Source organism: Haliaeetus leucocephalus, unplaced genomic scaffold (assembly GCF_000737465.1).
Source record: "Haliaeetus leucocephalus isolate CR32 unplaced genomic scaffold, Haliaeetus_leucocephalus-4.0 Scaffold206, whole genome shotgun sequence".
Taxonomy (NCBI): Eukaryota; Metazoa; Chordata; class Aves; order Accipitriformes; family Accipitridae; genus Haliaeetus; species Haliaeetus leucocephalus.
Window position 1 is genome coordinate 10,462,959 of NW_010972642.1, and position 22,710 is coordinate 10,485,668.

Genomic DNA, 22,710 nt, shown 5'->3' on the forward strand with positions numbered 1-22,710 from the left:
CCCGGAGCGGAGCGGGGCTGCGTGAGGAGCCGGCGCCTCAGCCCGCCTCAGGTGAGCCCTGCCCGCCGGCGGGAGCGCGGCCTGTGCGCCGGGCCGCTCGGCCCAGCCCGGGTCTCTGCCGCCGGAGCTGGGTTACCGGGGCCGGGGGAAGAGCCTGCCTGTCGGGATGTCGCCGCCTCGGCGGGCGTGACCGCGCTGGGATCGGCGCGGCGTTCGGAGGAGTCCCGCTTCCTCCCGAGCGGCAGCCGGCTGGGGCTCTCGGGTGACGGGCGTCCGCTTCTGCTGGCTGCGGAGGGCCCCGGGTGGGTTTGGGTTTGTACCGCTTTCCTTCCGTTTGGAAAGGGGGCATAAAAGAGCCTGTTGGCTTTGTGGGTTTGGTTTAAACATCTCCGTTGTTTTGCATTTTAGAATGTTACTTCTGGCCATTCCTGCCAGCTCTGGTGGACGGCAGGGTGCTATGAAGGTAGTTTATTTTGACCTTAAGGTGCCTTATTCTGACCTTAAGCGAAGGGTTAAGGGAGAACGCGGAAAGCTTAACAAAAGCTTATTCAAAATATCGGTTAGCTGAAGGTAAATAGTGCTAAACAAGCAGACTAGGCAGCCTACCACCCTAAAAGCTGTTCTCTTCTTTTCTTACAGGCTTGCACTTCGCAGCCTTGTGTTCTGCGGTTTATCCTGCCTCCTAGCCTTTGCTCCCCCTCCAGTACAAATTTAATGTGGTATTCTCAGAATAATTAGAAGATTAATTTGTAAGGGTAAACTCCTAGTTGCAGACTCTTCTAGCCTAGGGAGAATGCCAGTTTTGAATATAAAAATGGCAGGGTGAAGAAAGAAAAAAAGGAAAACTGAAATCTTTCATAGTCATCTCTACGCTGTAAATAAGTGAAAAGTGTCGTCCTGTGTCTTCTAGAAAGGTAGCTGAGATTGAAAAGCTCTGAGGAACAGATAATTTCAGTAGTAAATGCTATTAAAAAAATTGGTGACCTTAAGGTCAAAACCAGGTCTTAACTTTAAAAAGACTCAGTATCTTGGACAAATAAGATCTATATTTGCATATGTTGACACAAATCAAGTAGTAAATCTCGTGCTTCAGGCTGTGAACTGATTACTCGAGGAAGGAACTTTTCCCTCAGCGTTGCACAACTGGCAGCGTTTTGCTTTCCTCAGGAGAGCTCTGTTATCTGCTGTTGCCTGGTGGGAGGGGAGGGGGAGCAAGTTCTTGTGTTTGACCAACAGACTGCATGGTTCATAGGCTTGTAAGGACCATGGTGCTGGGAAATTGGGTTGCTTTCTCTTCATGCAGCTTCTCGGGGGCGGGGAGACAGCCCCGAGCAGTTTTACTGCTATCTGAAAGGAAGTAGCACCGTGTGATAATGGTGTGGGTGCTGAGTTTTCATTTATTGATGTTGAGAAATGGGCTGGGACTTTAGATGGATGTAGTTTCAAGACTACTTGTGAAGATGCCTCTTCCAAGTTTAGCCTTACCTTTCTACAGCTTCTGCTGTAGGTGGTTTGGTTTTTTTTCCCTTTGCATGAACCCAAGCAGCCTAGAAGTGTGTCCCTATTAGAAGGTGCTGCCAGATCTGGGCAGGCTGTTCTAGCTGGAGGAACGGGAGCGTGGCTCAGCTGCACCTGGGCTGTGTAGATGCAGGACGGTCTCAGATCTTGTATAGACTTGCTGCATTTGTCCTGGATGAGAATGGAGGTGTTCAAGTGTGGTGTAGGATAAACACTACTCCAGTGTCTCAAAGGTGTAATAGCTGGGTCCCTATTACTCAGAGGATCTCCATGCCATTCTCCGTTTTGGAGGTTAGATGTAGCCTTGGTTTCCATGATGATTAATATATCCAGTAGCAGCTGGCATCTGTTTGTCAGTCAGGCATGCATCATCAGAGAGAGAACAGGAAAGGAAGACTTCTTTCAGTGGAAGTTGTCTTGATGAAACCTTTAAAAGTTATTAGAAGGAAGAGTGGAAGCCTCTGTGAAATACAGAGTTTTCAGCAGCAGAAATTTGGATAAGAGGGAGTCTGGGCAATGACTTCTAATTTCTTCAAGTGAGGTTATGAAGCTGAACCTGAGAAGTCTTCTGTCAGATTTACAAATCATTACAAAAAGCACCTGTGGATATGAAAGAACACAAAGGCATTATGCTCTGTCTTATTTCAGCTCTGATTCTTTGGGGGAACAGGGGTGGTGCATTATTTTACCTCTCCTCAGCATTCAGAACGTGTGTGGTGGTTGAATGTTCTGAAAATGCGGTTCCCACCAACTACTTTGTCTAGCTGTCTTAAGCCAGCTAGCATGAACAGAATCAAGTTCTACCTTCAGCAGCAATATCAGTGTACAGCATAATCTTTCTCTGCACTGCTCTCTCTGTTGCATGGACACAAGTGTTTGTGTAGCTGCTTCGTGAGCTGTGGCAGGGAAATCTGGCTGAAAAGATCTCTGCCGAGAAAACAAAACGGAGGCATGGAGAGAGATTCATCACCTTGCTGCCCAGCGGGGTCATTTCCCGGACTCCATTTGCAGAAATGTCCCTTCAGCCACACCAGCACAGCTGAGGGAGTGGAGTAGTGTGGCACGAGCCAGCACTAGAAACTGTGTGTCCGTCGTAACCTTTCCTCAGTACTGATAATATCTGATATCTAGAAGTTTAGGCAGATGTCACCCATGACCTATAGGTAGGGACAGGAAAGTATGGCTTGCCACATGCTGTACTAATGAATTAGTGGCAGATGGAGCTGCAATGAAGGGTTGAGAATGAGTAAGCAGGGAGTCTAGCTGTTGGATTTCAGCACTGTCCTCGCAGTTACTTTCTTTTTTCCAGCTGTGCAAGTCCACTCTTGGGTGTATTCTTTCAACAACATCCTAAAGAGGCAGTTAGATCCAAAACCATTCCCCACCAAGTAACCAAATGCTGCTTTCTTGACTTATTCACTAGTCTATAGCCAACCGGGTAGCAGTGGAAAGTTAGTTTATTTATGACCACTCTGTAGTGCACCATATATGTAAAAGGTGCAGAATGGTCTTTAAGGTGGGAACACTGGAAGTTGGTGGATCCTGGGGGAACTCCTTTGGCGATGGGCACTGAAGAGGCACCTGCTAGAAGGGGATGAAAAAGAAGTGGGTTGGAGGATAGCCGTGGGCTTCGTGGATTAATGGGAGTAAAAAGACGTTTCTGGGCATAGAAGGTGTCAAGGAATGTACAGGTGATGAGATGAGCAGCGATGTGAAACAAATTGGGAAGGAATGGCATAGGGTAGTTCCTGCTGAATTCCAGCTGTTTGAGGAACACAACTGTATTTTATACATGTGTTTTAATTCAAGTATGTTTTCTTTTTTTTCTCCCTTTCCACTCTCTTCTGTTTAAGTGAGAAGAAAAATGACCTAAGCACCGTCCAGCCTTTGTGGCCAAGGGCAGGAGCAGGGGTAGGGCTGCCAGGAGGATGGCTTTGCCTGGAAGCTTACGGAGGCAGCCTGCAAGCAGAGGCCTTGTGTCCCATTGCACCCACCATCATATTGTTGTGTTCCTGCTGACCTTCTTCAGGTAGGTCGAGTGTATCTCTGTATAGAGAAGGGTTCATCTCGCTGAATGTGGGGAGGTGAGGGCATGTCCAAAGAAGGAGAATGAAGGCAGGAAAATTGTCTAAACCTTTGGCTGTGAGCCTTGAAAACAAACTTAAATGCTAGTAGTACCAACCGGTCTGGGAGTCATGCAGTAGTGGAGCTAAGTGTGCTATGCCCCTGGGGAATCCAGCCACAAACAGGGTTTGCACCAAAGGTGAGGCAGACTGTGCCAAGCCAGCAGCAGTCTGTTGCAGAAGGGTGAATGTGGGTGGGTGTGGGGAGGAACTAGCTGAAATGAGGAAGGAAGCAAATCCTGATGCTCAGAACTCTAATGCCTGTTCTGCCTGATGGAACATGCTGTCGTTGCTTCCGGGGTCCTCTTCTCTCCTGAATGTGCTGTTTGCAGAGGGTGGACAGGCCTCTAGAACAGAGAGGTCACTGCTTCAGATCTGAAGGTCTACTAGATTGGTTTGTTGAAAACTTGTCTGTTACACCAGCTGACAACAGCTGGAATACCACACTGCCTCTCCTTACAAACTTTGCCTCACTGATATCCTTTGATCTTCACAGCAATACTGCCACTGATACCTAATCTGTCTCTGGAAGAACACTTGTAATGGTGGTTAGCCAGATGAGTGTGTCTTCTCTTTTCTCTTCATTGTTTTTTTCTTTTCTGAGGTACCTAATTGTTGTTGCACAGTCACCTCCTCCTTTGAAAATAAAAGAGGAGGTCCTTTATAGTCAAGACGCTATTTCACAACTCCCCACTAAAATCAGCATGTCTACCCATAATTTGGGGGTTCCTGCTGCTGACTACTATCTCCAAAACTACCAGTCCTCTGCTATGCTGCCTGCTTAGACAGCATGTATCTGTATTTTGAGTCCCACCCTTTCCCACTTGACCTCCAGGGAAGATTTGGCCAACCTGTGCTTGTGTGTTTTCTGGCAGTTATTCCCTGCTCCATGCTTCCAGAAAAACGTTCAGTAATGTCAAAGTCAGCATTTCCAGCCAATGGACTCCCTCCTGCCTAAACAGCACGGCCCCTGAGCTCCGGCCATATGAGGTAAGGACACAAGGGATAGGCAAGTGCAAAGAAAGATGGGTAACTTCCAGTATTCTCAGAATGTGAGTGGGAACTTCAGGTGTCTGGATTGTAGTTTTCTGGATCATCAGGTGATGGTGAAATCTTTCCTAGCGGTCCTCAGAGAGAAACTTCTCAAGAAGTTAGTGTTCCAATAGAAATGGGAACCCCAGGAGAGTGTCTGTAGTAGCCAGCAGCATGGGGGTGGGGAAGGAGGGGGAAAGAGTGACCCTACCTCTGAGTGTTGGAGGCAATAAATGAGAGTAGTTAACGGGCATACAGCGATCTCTGTAGAACCCTGGCTGTGGCTTTCTCTGTGGCGGTGCTGCTGCTGCCACCCTACTAAAAGGATAGCCAAAGTAGGAAAGAAGGAAGCTATCTGAAAGTGCTAGCTGCTTATCCTAAATTGATACTGAAGAATGACATTTTATCTTGCATCTGAAAGGTCTGATTTCCAAAAATCCTGAACATCCAGTACCCCTTCTCCGTAAAATCCTAGCTTCTGTGAAAACAGTGGGAGTTTTGGCAGTGTTTGCTTGCAGAAAAAGAAGTTGTATACTGCTTGCATCTCACAAATGGGAATGCGAGAACTACCTCCTGACTCCTACTCATAGTCCTTTTAGGAACATGCTTGTTTTTAGCAGTGGCTTGTCCCAATGCTTTTAAGAAGTGCAAGAAAGTTACATTAACATCTTGGTTGCAGGCCATGAGATCTATCAGAGCAGGGAGTTCCAAGTCAGTTGATTGTGTGTTGTCTGCATTAGAAATTATTGGTTATTTGAACATTTGACTGAGGGTTGATAAATGCTGACTTTTTGTGATAAGTGAAAAGAGTGAATTGGGCCTGTAATGTGTTCAGGATTTCATAGTGTGGCAAAAAGGAGCGAGCATCTCAGGGACGCTAAAATGAACTACAGGGTGTTTATATTTAGTTCCTTAACTGACATTCAAACAACTAGTATATTTTGGAAGCTGTTTTGATATATTTTTTTTTTTTTCTACCTAGATGATTTAGTGTTTGCTGGATATTGAGGTATATGTGTCTAATCAAGAAAAATGGTCAAAATGGTCCTTTTGGTATCAATTGAGATTGTGTCAGTTAACAGTAAAGTGTGCTTTGAGAAACTGATAGAACAGATTAAGGACATGAACAGAGAAGTCACGTGCTATCAGTTTTGAACTTTGGTATATCTTTTTAACTACAGTTGTTCTTTATTTTTATACTTAAAATATTTTTTTAAAGTATAACAAAATTTTCAGCAATTGTTTTGTGAGTAGGACCAAGTATGATTTTATTAGAAGGACAACTTAGATCTATACTTTTCAGTCTTTAAAGATTTGTGGGTTCTGCGGAGGTTGTTTAATGAATTTAAGCCTAATGACAAAAGATTTGATTCTCTTATCTTTCTAAGACTCTTAATAGCTTGTGGACCTCCAGGGATCTCTGGTTGAAAGTTGAAAGCTACTGGTGTAAGTAGGTATTGGTGGCCTCAAGTGGCAAAAAGTGTTTTTCAAGGGATTTATTAATTTTCTTGGCCACAGGAGACTTAAGCAGAAGCTGTTTCAATAGGCCTTACCAATGTTACATCTTTTAAACTATGTGGATGTGTAATTAGTGTTGTCTGTACAGGATGTTCTCCTGGAGAGGTAGAATCAAACTAAAACTGATATTTGAGTTAGGCGCATCCATAGGTCAGGTTTGGATTGGGTTTATTTGTTTGTTAATGGGGGGGCATGGCAGGGGGGGAAGAAAACTTTGTCCTGATTAACTTTATTCGTTTTTAAGTCATCCTCAAAGCTTGCTATTTTCAGCTGATGTCATTAATCTTAGTTTGGGGACAATTGAGTCTTTTTCCCTTTTTTGATCATATTGAAAGTAAAATGAGACTCAGGGTAAGCACAAAAAATAACAACATTAGTGACTGGAGTTCATTGTAAATAGTTTCCAGCCAGTCTATTTCTTCTTGTTCCTTCTGTATTCTTTCTTTTCTGTTTGTGGTCTGTCATTTCTTACTATGGTTGCTGCCACAAATACTTTAAGGGAATTATTCATTTAGTGAAGACAGCAAGATAAGTACAGAAGAGACGCTGCACATAAAACAGAATATGCCTTTATTGTATTATTCATTAAGATGCTCATCAGTGTTTCTGTGTAAGCAGCTGTCTAAGAGTTGCATGCTTGTTAGAAGTAGGGTTTGTTTTGCTAGTCATTTGTCTTGATCCAGGTGGAATGAGCATTTCTTTCTTCTTGTTTGCTAGCTTCCCCTTTAGAAGTGAAATAAAGTGGCAGTGGACATTTTCTGCAGTAGATAATGCCAGAATTGTTCTTGATTTGATAATTAAAGTGTTCAAGGAATGGGAGCTTGATGGGGTCAGATGCTGTTCTGCTTTGGAGGTGGGGTTTCCGTCACGAAAGAGTAGAATGAGCTGTGCCTTTCCCTGTTTACCTGTTAAAATTTTCTCTCTGTAGCTCTGGAACAGCAGCCATTTATTTCCAAATGCAGAAGAAGCAACTCTCTTCTTGGGGACATTGGACACTATCTTTTTGTTTTCCTATGCTATGGTGAGTAAAAGTAACCCAAAGCTGCTAAGCTTTGGTTGAATCTTATTGAGATGATCACACCCACATTTGGAGGGGATGAACAGGATCTTCTTTTTGGACTTGCCTAGCACTAATGCAGTTAAAAAGCTCAGTTCAGGAGCAGATTTTTTTTCTTTAAATTTCTATTAGTTCTGTCCATGCCTGTCACCCATGTGAAGATGCTTGTTAACAAATGCAAGAGAAATACTATCACTTCAGAATTTCTCACACCACTGTCGCCAGTCAGTGGGAGGGCTAGTTCTATCTCTCCAGGGGTTCTCAGCTGAATTTTTTAAAAATAAGAAATGTAATGAACAACTATGAGCAGGGTTTCTTTAGTGGCAGAAGTAGCGGTTAGAATCAAAGTGTAGGTTGGTATAATAACAATGTTTGGATCAGCTCGACCCTTCTACATTGTTTTAATTCTTGTAGATAACAGATGCAAATCTTGTGGCTTTATTTAATGCTGTGTTTTGTTCTTAGGGTCTCTTTGTCAGTGGCATAGTTGGCGATCGCCTGAATTTACGCTGGGTTTTGTCTTTTGGCATGTGTTCCTCTGCTCTGGTGGTAAGTCAGAACATATAGGTGTGATTTAGAGATCTCTCTTAGGGTTTCTTGATAGGATTTTACTTTAGGGTGGAAGAGGCTCTGTTTCTGTGTGAATCTGCCCATGAGCTGTAGCTGTACCTCAGTAGTCTCAAAGTCTGCATGTAAAAGTTTGTCCTGGATGCACTTATTGCATTGTCTAAAGCATAGAGCTATGCTAGATGACTCACCTCTTCCTGAAATATCTATTTATGGATACTGTGTCAGAAGGAAATTCCTAAGTTTGAGGCACTGTCTAGAGACTTACGAACAGCTTTTGTACAAGATTGGTGTATTTGGACTTCTTGGGACTGTTTTGTATTATAACTGTTCTCCTAGCCCACATTTGTTGTCATCAAGGCTTTTGCTTCCAAATGCAGTCTTTGCTTTCTTCTGTAAAGGACATGCTAACAATACTAAGCATTCATTTACTTATTTTATAATTGCTGGGAGGGCATGTGTCAAAAAAGAATGTCCACTTAAAACAAAAGGGTTCTTCAGGTTCAAGCCACTGCAGGTAAGTGTGAATCGGTTTTATCTCATTGTGGTTTTCTGGTTATTAAAGTAGTGGTAAAATGTGTGGAGTGCTTTTGATTTACCCAGCGGCTACAAACCCCACTATGGCCTATTGTGTTCTGCAAACACATGACCACAAACATGCATCAAGGACAGTGTGCCACAAAGTGTGTTTATTTTGGCTAGTTTGGATTGGGGCTATTAGTAATTTGAGACCTGGCTGTTGTATGGCTGTTAAATTTTGCTCAGATAAATGACTGCTGAGGGTTTTGTGTTTGCATAGACCCTTGTGAATTCAGATGTCAGTACAACAGCAGATCAAGAGGCTACTGTATTTTTAGTGTTGTTACTGCAAGTATTTGTCTCTTTCTTCTCCTCTGCTGTTATAACTGTGCTGTTTACAAAGACAAAAGTCTTTTGGAGGGGAAGTGCCATGACAGCACATTTGTCTCTCGAGTTGTTTGGGCTCTGGAGTCAGTGCTGTGGTGTCTCAGCAGAGGGTGCTGTTAGCTCTGAGCTGGTCCTTAAACAATGCCAGGCTTGCGTCTGGCCTGGCCCCTTCGGGGGACCTGCTCCCTGAAATGTTGTTTCTTCTTTAGGATCCCACTCCTGCCTGGCTTTCAGCAGTAGCCTCAGGGTTTCTTCACTGCTTTGTTGTTTTTTTTGTTGTTGTTTTTTTTTTATTATTTATTTCCCTCCTCTTTAGGTATTCTTCTTTGGCACACTCACAGAATGGTTGCATTTCTACAACAAGTGGTTCTACTGCTGTCTCTGGGTTGTGAATGGCTTGCTGCAGTCCACTGGTTGGCCCTGCGTGGTTGCTGTCATGGGCAATTGGTTCGGAAAAGCTGGGTAAGTTTTCTTCAGTGACTCACTTATCTGATCTGCTGAGTAGCAGCTTGAGCTGAAGGTCTCAAACCAAAAAGGCCAACTGTTAGGTCAGAATTAAAGTTAAAGTTATGTGAGATGAAATATGCCCTACTTGTTACTATTATATGTTGGTTTTTTGGTGGGTTTTTTTTTTTACCCTTCCCTCTGGAGCCACAGAACAGCTTGGTGTGAGCACAGTTGTGTGTTAAAGGCACAGGTTTAAACTTCAACAGTCCCGTAGCGCAGAGTGGCTGAATTCGAATTTTCATGCCACTGGAAAACCTGTTTCTGTCTACTTACCACTGAAGAGACCTAATGGAAACTGACTCATTATAGGTTCAACTCTGTCACTTTGGGTATTGCAGATGAGCTCTAGCCATAGCTTGTAACCCTGTTGTTGCCAGCTCACCTCTGCTGTAACACAGGTGTTTCAGGATAGAGGTTCCTCGCTTATCTATTTGGTACCCGCAAGTTATTCTGTGTTTTGTTTTAAGTGACCTTTGAGTCTCTTTGAAGTGGACTGGGAGAATGCTGTAACTTTATTCATAAGTTAAAGTTCACTCGAATGTTATATCTTTGTCTTGCTCCTAATGTCACCTCTCCCCGCACTGCCTTTTTCAAATTTTCTTCCCCTTCTGCAGGAGAGGTTTTGTGTTTGGACTCTGGAGTGCCTGTGCATCTGTGGGAAATATCCTTGGGGCGTTCCTTGCCTCCTGTGTTCTCAAGTATGGCTATGAGGTAGGTATTGCTGTCTGGCTTCTAGCTAGGACTGCATGTCTGATTGGGTTGTGAGAGACTAGTTTCTTATCCTGTCTCTGAGAGATAACAGGCTCAGAGTGTCCAGTTTCATCTTTCTGAATTCTGTGGTAGCAAGCAGTAGACAGAATAGAAAGAGTATTCCTTTACTGACCCTTCCAAGTTGGGAGAAATGAGCCCGAGACTTCTCTGTAAATGGGACTGGTGTTATTGAAGAGCCCTAGTGTCATAGCATACCCTCTTCTGATTTGTGTGGCTTAAAGTGCTCTTCAGAGTCATCCATCACAGGTTCTCACTTAACTGAAATCACTGCTGCTGAATAGTGGTGAGGTTCTGACAGGCATGGAAGCATAGCTTCTATAACTGGGAGGAGGCCAGGCGTGTGCTACATTGCTGTAATGCGGCAGGCTGGCAATTGAATACAGGGAATGTAAGTGAACCAGCACATCTTGCAGTGCGTGACCTGTGAGGACAGGCTAACAGAGCTGAGCTTGTCACTCTGGAGATGAAGAGGCTTAGGGTACCAAATAGTAACCTTCCAAAGCCTGTGAGAAGATTGCTGAAAAATCAGAGTGAGACCCTTTCCTGGGTTGCATGGTGAAAGAGCTAAAAAGCAGTGAGTATAAAGTGAAGCAGGGACAGTTCCAACTGGATGTTTGGAAAACTGTTTCACTATGAAGTTAGTTAAGCACTGGAACAAGGGGCCAGAGCCTGGATGATCTGTCTTTGGAGGATTTCGAGACCTGATTGAACAAAGCCCTGAGCAACCCGGTCTGAACTTGGTGTTTGACCCTTCTTTGAGCAGTCCCTTCCAATATAGCTGGATCTGTAGTTGTGTTGGGTGAGGTCCTTCCTCACTGCTGTCACCTCAGTACACTAAAAGAGATGTTTCAGTGTGGTCTTTCAGCCTTGATAGAACCGAGTCTGTTCAGGAGACGCAGAGATCACTTGTTTCCAAGTTTTATGAATGTAGTCTGGGTTGTTGTAGCTGTGTTTACTCTCTGACAAGGTTGGAATGTAAAGAAACCCTCATTAGTCAGGGAAGCCTCTGTAATTGGAAGTGTTTTTTAAAAAAAAATTGTATTCATTTATCTTCAGTATGCTTTCTTGGTGACTGCCTCAGTACAGTTTGCTGGAGGAGTCATTGTCTTCTTTGGGCTCCTGACATCACCAAAGGAAGTGGGTAAGTAGAAGAGAGCTGTAGCATTTCAGTCCCTTCATGGAAAGCAGATCTGCAGCTTTCCATGTAGTACTAAAAGTACTGCTCGTTCTGACAGCACTTATCCTCAGGGATCTTATAAAATGGTGTTGCACTTTAGTGCATTTCATGGAGCAAATGCTTTACTTGCCAAAATCACACTAAATGCCATCGTGCATAACGTGTATAGGGTCTGGATATTTTAAAAAGCGAAATAAAACAACCTGGCTCTAACATCTCCAGTAAGATGTGCCTAATTATCAGTTTTTATTCACCTGGAAAATCCATATTTTTTAAAGAAGGAGTAGGCAAACTGATAACTGGCTGTTGTAGGAGAAAACTATGGCAAGCCTTAACTGTGCAGTGGGAAGGGAAAATACTTTTCATCTGCAGATGTCCCACAGCCAGTTAAATAGGTCTCAGGTTGGATATGGTCCTTCTCTGAGAAGATGGTAGGCAAGCCAAAGTGTAACAGGAAAACAAACTTCTGGGCTTTGACAGGGCCACGGAGGAGGTTTCCCAGGTGCCTGCAAAGGCTATAAAGTTGGTAGCACTAAAGCTACCATAAAGAGTGCTCATAAGAGCACGCAGCAGCCCAGAAAGTACAGTGCAGTTCCTAAGGTTTCTGTTCCAGTGGAGGTGTTAACAGGCAGCAGCTGAGTAGTTGCTGGTACGCTCAGCCTCCATGCTCAAGGGAAGCGGTACCTAGGAGCCAGGTCCAAGGATCTCAACCACTAAATAAGTGCGAAAAGGCACTAATTTGTTGTGCCTTCCAACTAATGGCCAGACACTCAGAACAGACAAAGCTGATGCCAGGATCAGACAGAGTACTTTCAAGACTGCCAGAAGACAAAGGGTAGAAACTGGTGACACTGCAGAACACCATCTAGAAGAGTTTCTAAGCCAAAGGAGGATGGAGGTATGGGAAAGCAAGGGAATTGCTAGAAGGGAGAATTGCTTAAAAGAGGCAAGCGTAGCTTTAGAGTGGGGAGAGGGTGAACGGGCTCTGGTCAGTTTTTCTTGTTGCATATCCATTTTAAAACTTAGGCCTCCCTGAGCTTGGAGCAGATGAAGACGACAGTGTGGAGGAAGATGCCAACAGACCTTTAATGGGCAATGATGATGTAGATGATGATGACCGGAATTACTCTATTCAAGCAACTGACACTGACAACCAGCCAAAGGCCATTGGCTTTTTCCAGGCTTGTTGCCTTCCAGGTGTAGTACTGGTGAGGACACAGATTCTTGAGTGAGATCTGACTTATGTTGTTAAACATAAAGCTGACTTTTTGTGTTGTCAGCATTTGTTGACATCATTGTTAATATGTTGACTGTGTGTTGTAGTTGTTGACATCTGACTTCTTATGCTGTTAAAACCTTGGGGCTGGGACTGTCATCCTTGTGCTCATGGATTATAATACTGTCTGGGTATGTGGTTGCATGTTGCTCTTCCCATTGGACTCCTCCTTCATTTAGTGCATGTAATGAGCCAACTAAGGGCAGAGATTCTGCCCTTTTTGCTGCTGAATTTAGGAGGCCAGGAGCAAAGGTGGCTGTAGGATGCTTTCTTGGTAAGGTAGCTACATTGCCCTGAGGAATAGGATTCTCACTGCTAGCTGAGCATCACACAGAACTCTGTGGCACTGATATTGGGGTTTGGGTTTTTTTAATTGCCTTAAAGCAGAAAGCTGGCCTCAAAAGCCTGAATCAGCATGTTGTAATGCAGTGAAGTAGGCAGGGTTTTTATAAACAACTGGAAACAAGGCCTGGTGATGCAGTTTCCACATATCCTCATCCTGTGCCTTGTGTGAGAACCTATATTTCTGCATCAGCAGTATTGCCCAATTCATGGATTTTGTTCAGCTGAAAAATTAACCTGCCATTAAAAAACAATGTTAACTTTCTGTGTCAGTGGGCTGTGTGCCCCCTGAATACTAGAACTAGTACAAGAAAGGGGGCAGGGTGGCTGGTTCAGTAATACAGTGTGAACTCTCTGGATTTGATCATGAAACAAAATTACTGAATGGACAGTATTGTCAGGTACCGTTAATGAGTAAAGTGGTTGGTTGTAGTGATTAAGGCAACACAAAATCTGGAAAGGTTGGGTGGGTTGTCAGTGTTAAGGGTGCTGGACAGCCACAGTTCTATTTTTAAAGACCCTGGTTGAGGGATGGCAAAAGAAAGCATACCCATCTTGAGTTCTTTCCTAATATGGCTAAATGCCATATAAACTATAGCTCGGTTTTGGTGGTCCTAAGAATGGGCTGATGTCCAAAGAGCCTTTAGGCAAAATTTCCTAGTGGTGGGGGCTTCCTCAGTTGATGTGTGACTTTTTTTTTGTTGGCCAGAACGTAAGGAGGTACTATACAACTGATGTTGCTGTTTCTTCTGAGGACATTCTGTGCATTAACCCAGCAACATGAACACCTCTGAGTCTGAGTTTTATCTGATGTCAGATCAGTGCCCAGCCAAACCAGGACACTATGTCAGATCAGTGAGAGACCAAATACTGAGAGAACCTCCAAAGCCTTGTCAAGATTCTACAAAGACTTTATTTGACATATTTTTTCTGTAGTTCCTCTCTTCTCCTGCTGAGTGATATGGTGGAAGAGTTTTAGTACAGACAGCTTTCCCCTGAGCCCTCTGTATTCCTGGGTTCCCTTTGATGTTCAGCATTAAGCTTTCATAATGCTGCCTTCTTACGTGAAATGCAGAAGCACTTCCCTCTGAAAGCTTTAGCTGGATACAGAGCTTTGTGGGAAGAAGCAGAAATGCTGTTTGCATTTCTCAAGTGCTAACTGCTTGTTGGTCCTCTCTTTGTGTCCCAGTACTCTTTGGCCTATGCCTGCTTGAAACTGGTGAATTACTCGTTCTTCTTCTGGCTGCCGTTCTACCTCAGCAACAACTTTGGATGGAAAGAAGCAGAAGCTGACCAGCTCTCGATCTGGTATGACGTGGGAGGAATAATAGGTGAGTGAGCAAGTGAATGAGATCTTCCTGCAGTTGTCCTGCTAGTGTTTGAAAATGAAAGACAATGATTGCAGCTGAGAGCAGTCATGTTTGGTGGGATCTAGTTGTTTACTGAATATATGAAAACTCTAGTTTTATTCTAAAACACGGAGTATGTGAACCCCCTAAAGAGTTTACATAGAATTTAAAGGGCACTGTTGTATTCTTGGACATTACCCTCAGTGGGCATTTTCTTTACTCGCTAGGACTTCTTGAAAAGTGCCGTGTACAAAATGGTGTCCCTGCTCCTTGCTGCTTCCTTTTTGACAGGTATCCTTGAGGGAGAGTTTAGATCTGGACTTACTGGGTACTGTACTGTCCCTTCTGCCCTGTATTTTTAAGAACAGACTCAGCACAGATCTTAGCAGAGCAGCACAACTGTGTTATGTTCAGAAATAAAGTGTAATTGCACTTGTTTCTGCTGGCTGCAAAATCTGACCCTGTTCCTCCAGAATAAAGAACATATTGTACATGTGTTTAGACTTCCACTCTCCTGTGCTCCGTTTCTTGCTTTATTACCTTGTCCAGTTAGCTTTCCTAGAATAGACATCCTTGTTTTGGTCTGTTCAGGGTCAGTTTTTTTGCCTCTCTGGCCTTTTCTATGTTAGGCCTTCTCAACATTCTAGTTTTTACCAGCAGACCAGTTCTTACAGAGGTAGCAATGATACATAAGGTGATTTTTATCAGCTATTGACATTTGTTGCAATTAGTTGCACCTACCCTAAGTAGGTGAGACAGCAGGGAGTGTGAGGACCTTGTGTGCTAATGCTTTCCCTGTGGAAAAGAACTGCCTTTTCCTGCACTTAAAGAAGCCAGCCACAATGTTGAGCTTGTTTACGTCCAGAGTTGTGGTGATCCTAGAGCTGTGATGGTCCTACAGGGGAAGGAAAGGGAAAGCTGGAGCATTGGCTAGTGGTGTGCCAGAAAAAAAAAGTAATAAATTCCTGGGAAAGTAGTATGAGTAATTTTTCCTGCTCTGAGCCACTTAAGTTTATTCTTGTCTCTGTGTCTGAGGCAGTAAGGGCAGGACACTTAGTTTTCAGGATTTTAGAGAGAATGTGTATTGATGAGAAGGCAAGAGGCCACTGCACTCAGTGAAACGAGTTTTGTTCAAGGTGTTAGCACCCTGAGCCTGACAATGATTTATTGTTTTGCAGGTGGGACTATCCAGGGCTTGATTTCTGATGTGCTACAGAAGAGAGCCCCAGTGCTAGCAACTAGCCTGCTCTTTGCTGTAGGCTCTCTTTTTGGATACAGCCGTGAGTATGCTTTTGCTGCACAGTGGTAAGAGGTCCATTCGGCACTTATTAGAGAGAACCAGAGCACAGCCTTTTCTAATTATGTTTTCTGGTCTTGAAACTGCTTCTGGATCAGGATTGTGCCTTTTGGTCTATTTTGCCTGAAGTGTGGCACTGCACAGAAAGAAATCTGTTCTCTGGTTAATGAGGTGGAAAAGAATTAGCTGAGTGGTTGGATTTCCTTGTACTGGTGAGTTACAGTACTGATCCTTCTCCAGTGTCAGTGAGATTTTTGGCATTGTCATTGTATCAACACCACAACTGGCAGAGCAGGAAATCTCAGGTGCATCACTCCCTAGCAAGAGGAAAGAGAATGTGGGGACAGATCTGTGCTGGAGTATATATACACTACAAAGAGGCAGAAGCTCTTAGACTTTACCACTTATGCTTCTCTAAGTGGTGAAATTGAAGAGTTTCTGCCTGTTTTATAATAAATGCAGTTCTCGGTGACTGGTTATTGAAAGGAGTCTGTCAGGAAAACTCAGTAGAAGGAGACAGGCAGATCTCATTTCTATGAAACGTCTGTGAAGCTCTTCTAAGGGTAATGGTTTTCTGTCTTCAGACATGGTGTCCTGTGGTACCAGAGTGCTTTAACTCACTGGGATGTCATTTCACTTCTCTGTGTCTTCCTCCAAAATGGGGTGGTGATACAGACTGGCTATTATAGAGCACTTTGAGATCTGTGGACAGAAATTGCTGCCTGAACTGGACACGAACAGTAAAGTGTGCCTTTCAGAAGCACGCTGGCTTACTCGGATGGTCTTAAAATAAGTCAATAAGGTGTAATCATTAAATAGCAAGGATTGGGTTTGTTGGAGTTCGGTGGAGTTTTGTAGGCTCTTGTGTGAACTCACACATTCAGAGGTGCATTGGAAGCAAATATGAAATTATTGCTGATGAAGTTTGAAGTTTGTTCTAGACAGCAGAGCAGCCAGAGGTCCAAATGTCTTGTGCTTAGCTGTGTCCAGCCAGATATAGAAGGCTCAGACAGGCAATACAAAGTTACTGCAGTGTGATAATTAAATTCCATCAGCCAAACCAGGGAACCTTTTCATGTTCGTTGTGTGTTGCACATAAGAGTAGTAATGGCCTGAGAGTATGTGAAGAGGGCTGCAACTTGCCTTACACATGGTAACTTGACCATGTGTAAGCCCCAAGTTGAAGCAGTGAGTAAGGAATTCAGGTGTTGCCTGGAAGTGAGGTATCAGGGAAAACAGTGTCTGAAAAGTACTGAAAAACTGTAGTGGAAAACCAGCTGCATGTACACAGTATGATGCTGTTACTGGAAGGGCAAGCAGAACCTGTAGATACCCAAGCGTGGCATTGTAAGGTGGACTGAGGATATGGAGTTTTGCATTTTTTACTTTGTGGTGCAGCATTGTTTAGGCAGTTGCTGGCTTACTACCTCTGGATCTAACCTCTGTATTTTAAAAAAGATTTTGGAAAATTCAGAATGAGTGGAAGGGTGATTCAAGTGTTGAATACTTTATGGTGGGAGAGATTGAGTTGAGTTAACTTCCCCAGAGAGACAGAGGGAGGATTCTCTTACTATTCAAATGGACTCTAAAGGAGGGTAAATGCAAGCACTGTGTCATCAAAAGAGGCATAACAAGGGCTGGAACCCAGAGCCAGGCAAATCTGATATCAAAATAGGGCACAAAATTTTAATGGTAAAGGTGACTTTTCTACTGTAAATTGCCGTCAGGAAACTTCTGGGTCTTTAGTCTCTAAATGCCTTTGCAGTAAGATTAATCTCTGTAGATGTCTGTAGTCAAACAGAAGTTACTGTTGTCACTATGTAGCTAATTGAACAGGCAGTTCAAACTGGATGTTTGCGTGCTTCTTTCTGATCCTTTCTCAAGTTCATTTATTTACACTTAACTGGTCTTTCTCTTGCAGGTTCTCCAAACAGTAAACCTATCAATGCTGTGATCATGGCAATTACAGGTATCTTATCAAATGCCACTGTTATGCTAGTAGACATATATATACACCTTGCAGAAAAATCAGTAACACCAGCCTCAGGTGGTGGTAATGCATTTGTGTGTGCTGCCATCTGTGCTGGTTTTGCAGAAAGAGTAAAAGCTGGGGCCCAAGTTCTGTTACTGTTGGAATACAGCTGTAGGAAAACTGCCTTACAGAGGGAGATATAGAATAATGGCTTGGAACTACAGGAGTCTGCCTTGGCTCAGTATGACGAGGACAGATTTATGCCAAAACACCTAGCAGCGATCTGGTAAATGAGGAGGTATATATATGGCCAAGTCATGAGCTGCAGCTCAGATTCGAGGGTGTTTATCAGAACCCCAACTGCCCTATGTGCTGTGAGAGGTCACAAGCTTTGTGTGCTACCAGACATACTGTGCTGTGTTATGGAATTAAGATTAGCCTGCATGAATAGAGCCTTTCTTTTCAAACACTCCTACTACAGAACTCTGTCCTGTCACATTTTTTTCCTCCCTTCCATCTCTTTCACCAATCCCTGGAGACTGAGGCGGTAGCATGGGGGTATACTACTCCACAGTAGAAATGTTTCTAAATCTGCTTCGTGTTGAGGGTTTGTATATGCATGCTGTTCAAAAGTAGCTTTCTCTATGAAGTTTGGTGTGTCCTGACTCTTCTTGCAGAGTGTGCCACAGCTAATTGCCTCGTTTTTGCTGTTGGACGAAAATGTGCTTGTTGGCAATTTCTGTGTGTGTACTCCAGGTATGCCATGACTGTATGCTTCAGCTGTGAGGGTACACTTCTACCTCCAACAGTCTGTGATCATTGTCCTTAGACTTAATCCTTTTCCTGAGCTTTGCATGGTAGAAAAATCTGTGTTTTGAAGATGTTCTTTTGAGAGTCTATCCTCATGCTTGTTTTGCACCAAGGCTGTTTTCTTGGCACTTATAGGATTTTTCATCGGAGGCCCTTCTAACATGATCAGTTCTGCAATTTCTGCTGACCTGGGGCGCCAGGATCTGGTGAAAGGCAGCAGCGAGGCTCTGGCAACAGTCACGGGAATTGTGGATGGAACTGGCAGTGTTGGTGCAGCAGTGGGTCAGGTGAGGCTACCAAAGGAAAATAGAGGTCTGGGGAAGGAGGCAAAGTCTGTTGTGCTTAGAGATGTTAGCTCATTCCTCAATCCAAAGTTGCATGGAGAGAGGGCTGGGTTTCAGTTTTTTAAAAAAATTTATTTATTTATTTAAGAAACAATCAAGGGAACGTGTGTTTTTAAGCATCGTGTGGAAGCAATTTGATTAAGAATTAAACTAAGTATTCATAGTGCTAATGTTATGGCACTTTCATAGCTCAAATGAATTTTAGAGACTTTCATATCTTGAACTCCAAAAAGCAAGTAAAGGTCAGCTTCACAAAGAGTGAAAAGAAAATATTTTGAAGTTTGTTTGGGATTTTTTTTGTTCAAAGGTAATAGCAAAACCTTTGCTTACAGAAAAGTTTACCTGTATAGCCGAGTAAAATTAGAATACCTGTTATGAATGTTATAGTGTTTATAAAGTAATTTAAAATTTGCTCTTATTTGTGGTTCCCCTTTTTATCTATGGATGTCTTTTACACCTTGTAAATCCAGCACCACTTGCTTCCATAGTCCTTACAGTATGCTGCCAGAGGTCTGAAGACTAGACTGTTGCAGAAAAGGAAGCTGACAGTGTGCCCACTGGGGACATTCTTTTTTCTCAAATACAAGCGTCAGCTATGTGGAAGAACACAGTGGTGCTTTAGGGAGGGGAGGATTTAGTAGAAAGATTGGAGCTAGTTCTGTTCCAGGCATCCTGATACCAAAGATGCAGGCAAGGCCTAGAAGTTTCTTTTCTGGAAAGGGATTTGGGTTTGTACTTGGCATTGATAGCCTGATAAATAAAATCGTTCAGTCTCTATTTGGTAGAAAAGATGCCGCTTAGCTCCATTAAACATGGAAAATTATGAGTGCTTTGTGGACATCTTCAAGTCTACTGTTACACTCAATGTTCTTCTTGCATTGTCTCCAGTGTTTCCGTCTTCCCCCACACATACCATTCAAACTTACGTCATCATAGAAACTGGGTCTTTAGTTCTGAAAAATTCCACCTGCCTCCAATTCTAACATTCCATTTATTTCAACAGGGACAACCATGATGTCATTCTGAGGGTGTGTGAATAACAGCAAATGCACAATGAACATGTTAGAAATTCAAATCAGAATATTCAGATATACCGAGTAGTGAAGAAGGGAGGCCCTTGTACAGCATCTGAATATAAATCTGCTAATAGGCAATACATTTTCTTTTGTAGCCTGTGTAGTCTTTTGAACTAGGATGCAGTTCAGAACAGACTGTAGTCTCAAGTGTCTTGCCTACGATGAAGGGTTAAGTAGTTAGTGGTTGCACAGCTCTTGAAAATGCGTCCTGTGTAATTTATAAGCCATTCTAGAGCTTTTAGTTCTTCTGAGAGTACTTACATCCACTTATGTCCCAGTATTCTGTGCAAAAACCTTGTGTTCAGCAGAGTCAATTTGTCACCCTTTGAAACTGTAGTTCAGTTCTGTCTTTATGCTGCTATGAGTTACTGTAAACCTTCAGGATGGTATCTCCGCTTTGCTGAGACTGTGGGCTTTACACAGAAAGGCTGCTGTCCTGAGTCATCTCTTCTGACAGGAAAAGATCAGCTGGAAGGTTTTGTATGAAGCTCTGTATGGAGTGTTAACAGCCCACAAATTCTAGAAAATGAAAGAGTAGTGCCTGAAAGTCATGCTTATCTTCCCAGTGTGAATAATTTTTTCCCTCTTTCTTTTTAGTATCTAGTGTCTTTGATCCAGGAGAATCTGGGATGGATGTGGGTTTTCTATTTCTTTATTCTAATGGTAAGAAATCTCCTTTTTAAAAATTCTTTGTCAAAGTTCAATTTGCAATAGAAAGTTTTTGTGAGAACCTGAAAATTGTGACTTAGACATGCAATCTGTTTCTGCAGCAGCTGCAAACTCTGATGCCATTCTTAAAATGGTCTATGGTATGCCTTTGCCTCAGGGCGTCTAAATCAATTGGGTTAATTTTGGATCCTTCAAAGTCATGTTGGCCAACAGGAACTGAGATTGTGGCAGAGGCACAAAAATACTTGCCTTAAAATACCTGTATGCATTTCCTAAAGCTCACACCACCTGACTGACTTCCATGGCAGGACTTTTTCCTCCTTCATGTCCATGATACATAGTTCCTAATATTTAAGTTAAGCGGCTTTTTTGTTAGCCCTTGAAGATTAGCGGAAGGAGTGATAAGGACCTCGAAACTAAAATGAAAATGCCTTGCCCTGGTATACTGCTGGTGGAGAAGACCATTCGGGCCCTGGTCTTCTCAGCATTGCTACAGTGGCGAATGCTGTACAATTCACCTCTTCTTCCCTGCTGCAAGTACCAGGAATTGTCTTTGCATCTGTGCTGACAAGGGAAAAGGCCACTTTGGTAAGCAGCAGAGGTGGCCAGGAGGAAGGCCATTGAGGAGGTGAAGAGTTCATCTTTATGAAGAGAAGATCATGACAGCTGAAGGTGTATGAGCTTTCCTGCAAGCTCAGTCCTTCCATCTGCTGTGCCACTTTATCATTGCTTCTCTTAGCCTGTATCTTTCTGGGGAGGCCTTGAGTGCACTTTGGAGCTTAGGATGGCTGCAGCTATGGTTGCTCAGTGCTAATTGTCCTGGATGTGCTTCTTTTCACAGACGAGTTCAACAATCCTGTTCATTTCACCATTAATAGTGAGGGAGATCAAATTGCTTCTGCATGAGCGACGCCTGCGAATGCTGGCTGAGTGACTTCTGCTTGCCTCTGGAGGGACTGCTGTATGGACCTGACAGCTGGGACACCAATCAAAACTCTGGGAGAATTGTTTCTTACATCCTCCAGGTTTGGACTAATTCAAAATAGCTTGATTGATCTGCCTTTGGCAAACTCAATAGTGAAGTACCAAATACCCGTCCTGAGACCACCTGCATCACGGAGCTGCTGACCTAAGCTAGACAATCCACAGGACTGGTGGGTTGTCACAGCCTACCAGACTCTTCCATGTCAGCAGTCACACTAGGGTCTTATATTGGGTGGTCTCACTGCTATACCTGTTCTTATTTATTTCTGGATGTCGTGACCAAAGGTCAACTGTTTAAAACTGACAGTGGAGAGGCTGTCTTGCAATGAATTTTGATGCTCTGTTGTGCCGGTGAAATCATACAGTGCATTTCATGGGTAGTCTAAATTTACGATCACTTTAGCTTTTAGAAAGGGCAAAAATAATTATTTGGAATTTGCGCTGTCCAGTTATTTAAACAATGCTGTTGCTAAATCTCTGCACAGACGGACCTCTGCTATCCCTAGCTATTAACTGTCACATATTCCAGTAGATTCACATGGAGAAGTTACCTCCATATTTGTTTTTAGCATTTTTTAATGATAATAATAATAATAATATTACTAATCTCTGGGAAATGAGATTTCAGTTTTTAACTGTTTAAGCAGACAAATAGTGTGCAATACTTTACTGTGATCTCTGAGAATAAGCCTTAATAGATCCTTTCTGTCTGAAGGATCCTTGAATGGCTTTGGGGATCAGTAATGGGACACAAATACTTTCACTACTGCTTTGTTATTTGAACTCTGATCAATACTGACCAAAATAGGACTGTCAGGTGACCCTCTGAAGGAAGCTGTTGTCACTGATTTCATACTCATTGGGCAATTGCTTGTCTCCAGCAAAGAAGAACCAGAATGGAATTAAAGGCATTTAAGGGACCTGGCTGCTCTTGGACATGGGCTTCCAGAGAGGGACTGAAGTGTGCTTGTGAAATAGCATCAATGAGCAAGCGCTGCTGTCTTCCTCCATGCTCCTCTGCCTATGGCTGCGGAGGGAACCTCAAGCTCCAGGGTTTTAAAGCTTGAGTTCTATCTTGAAGAGAAAGGTAGATGCAAGTCAGCACTAAAAACATGTGACTGCACTTAGTATGGTGGTATTTGAATGTTTTGCAGTACTGCGGTAAGCAGGGTGACCGACTGACACCGCTAACATTTGTTGGTGATGTTAATGGATCATTGAGTAACTTCTCAACAGATTGTTTTCTGCTTATGCCTTGGGATGTTTCATTGTAATAGGTATGTTAACCAGCAGAACTTCTGATCAAACACTCAGTCTAACTAAGCAGTGATGCTTGGATGGGGGTGGGGGACAGCAAAATTCTTGGAGCTGAAAATTTGAAACTTTTTAAATGGGAAAAGTTGCCTTTTTAAAAT

General features: G+C 43.2%; 1 protein-coding gene across 1 annotated transcript; it reads left to right on the top strand.

Moving 5' to 3' along the window:
* On the top strand, positions 1-21,679 carry SLC37A3 (solute carrier family 37, member 3). The gene is made up of 15 exons (XM_010566267.1): positions 1-51; positions 3,372-3,547; positions 4,517-4,631; positions 7,120-7,212; positions 7,714-7,797; positions 9,038-9,183; positions 9,843-9,939; positions 11,056-11,140; positions 12,203-12,384; positions 13,984-14,125; positions 15,322-15,423; positions 17,362-17,409; positions 18,358-18,509; positions 20,240-20,305; positions 21,153-21,679. The coding sequence occupies exons 2-15, from the start codon at positions 3,447-3,449 to the stop codon at positions 21,243-21,245; spliced, it is 1,506 nt and encodes a 501-aa protein (XP_010564569.1). The 5' UTR covers positions 1-51; positions 3,372-3,446; the 3' UTR covers positions 21,246-21,679.
* Positions 21,680-22,710: the final 1,031 nt, after the last annotated feature.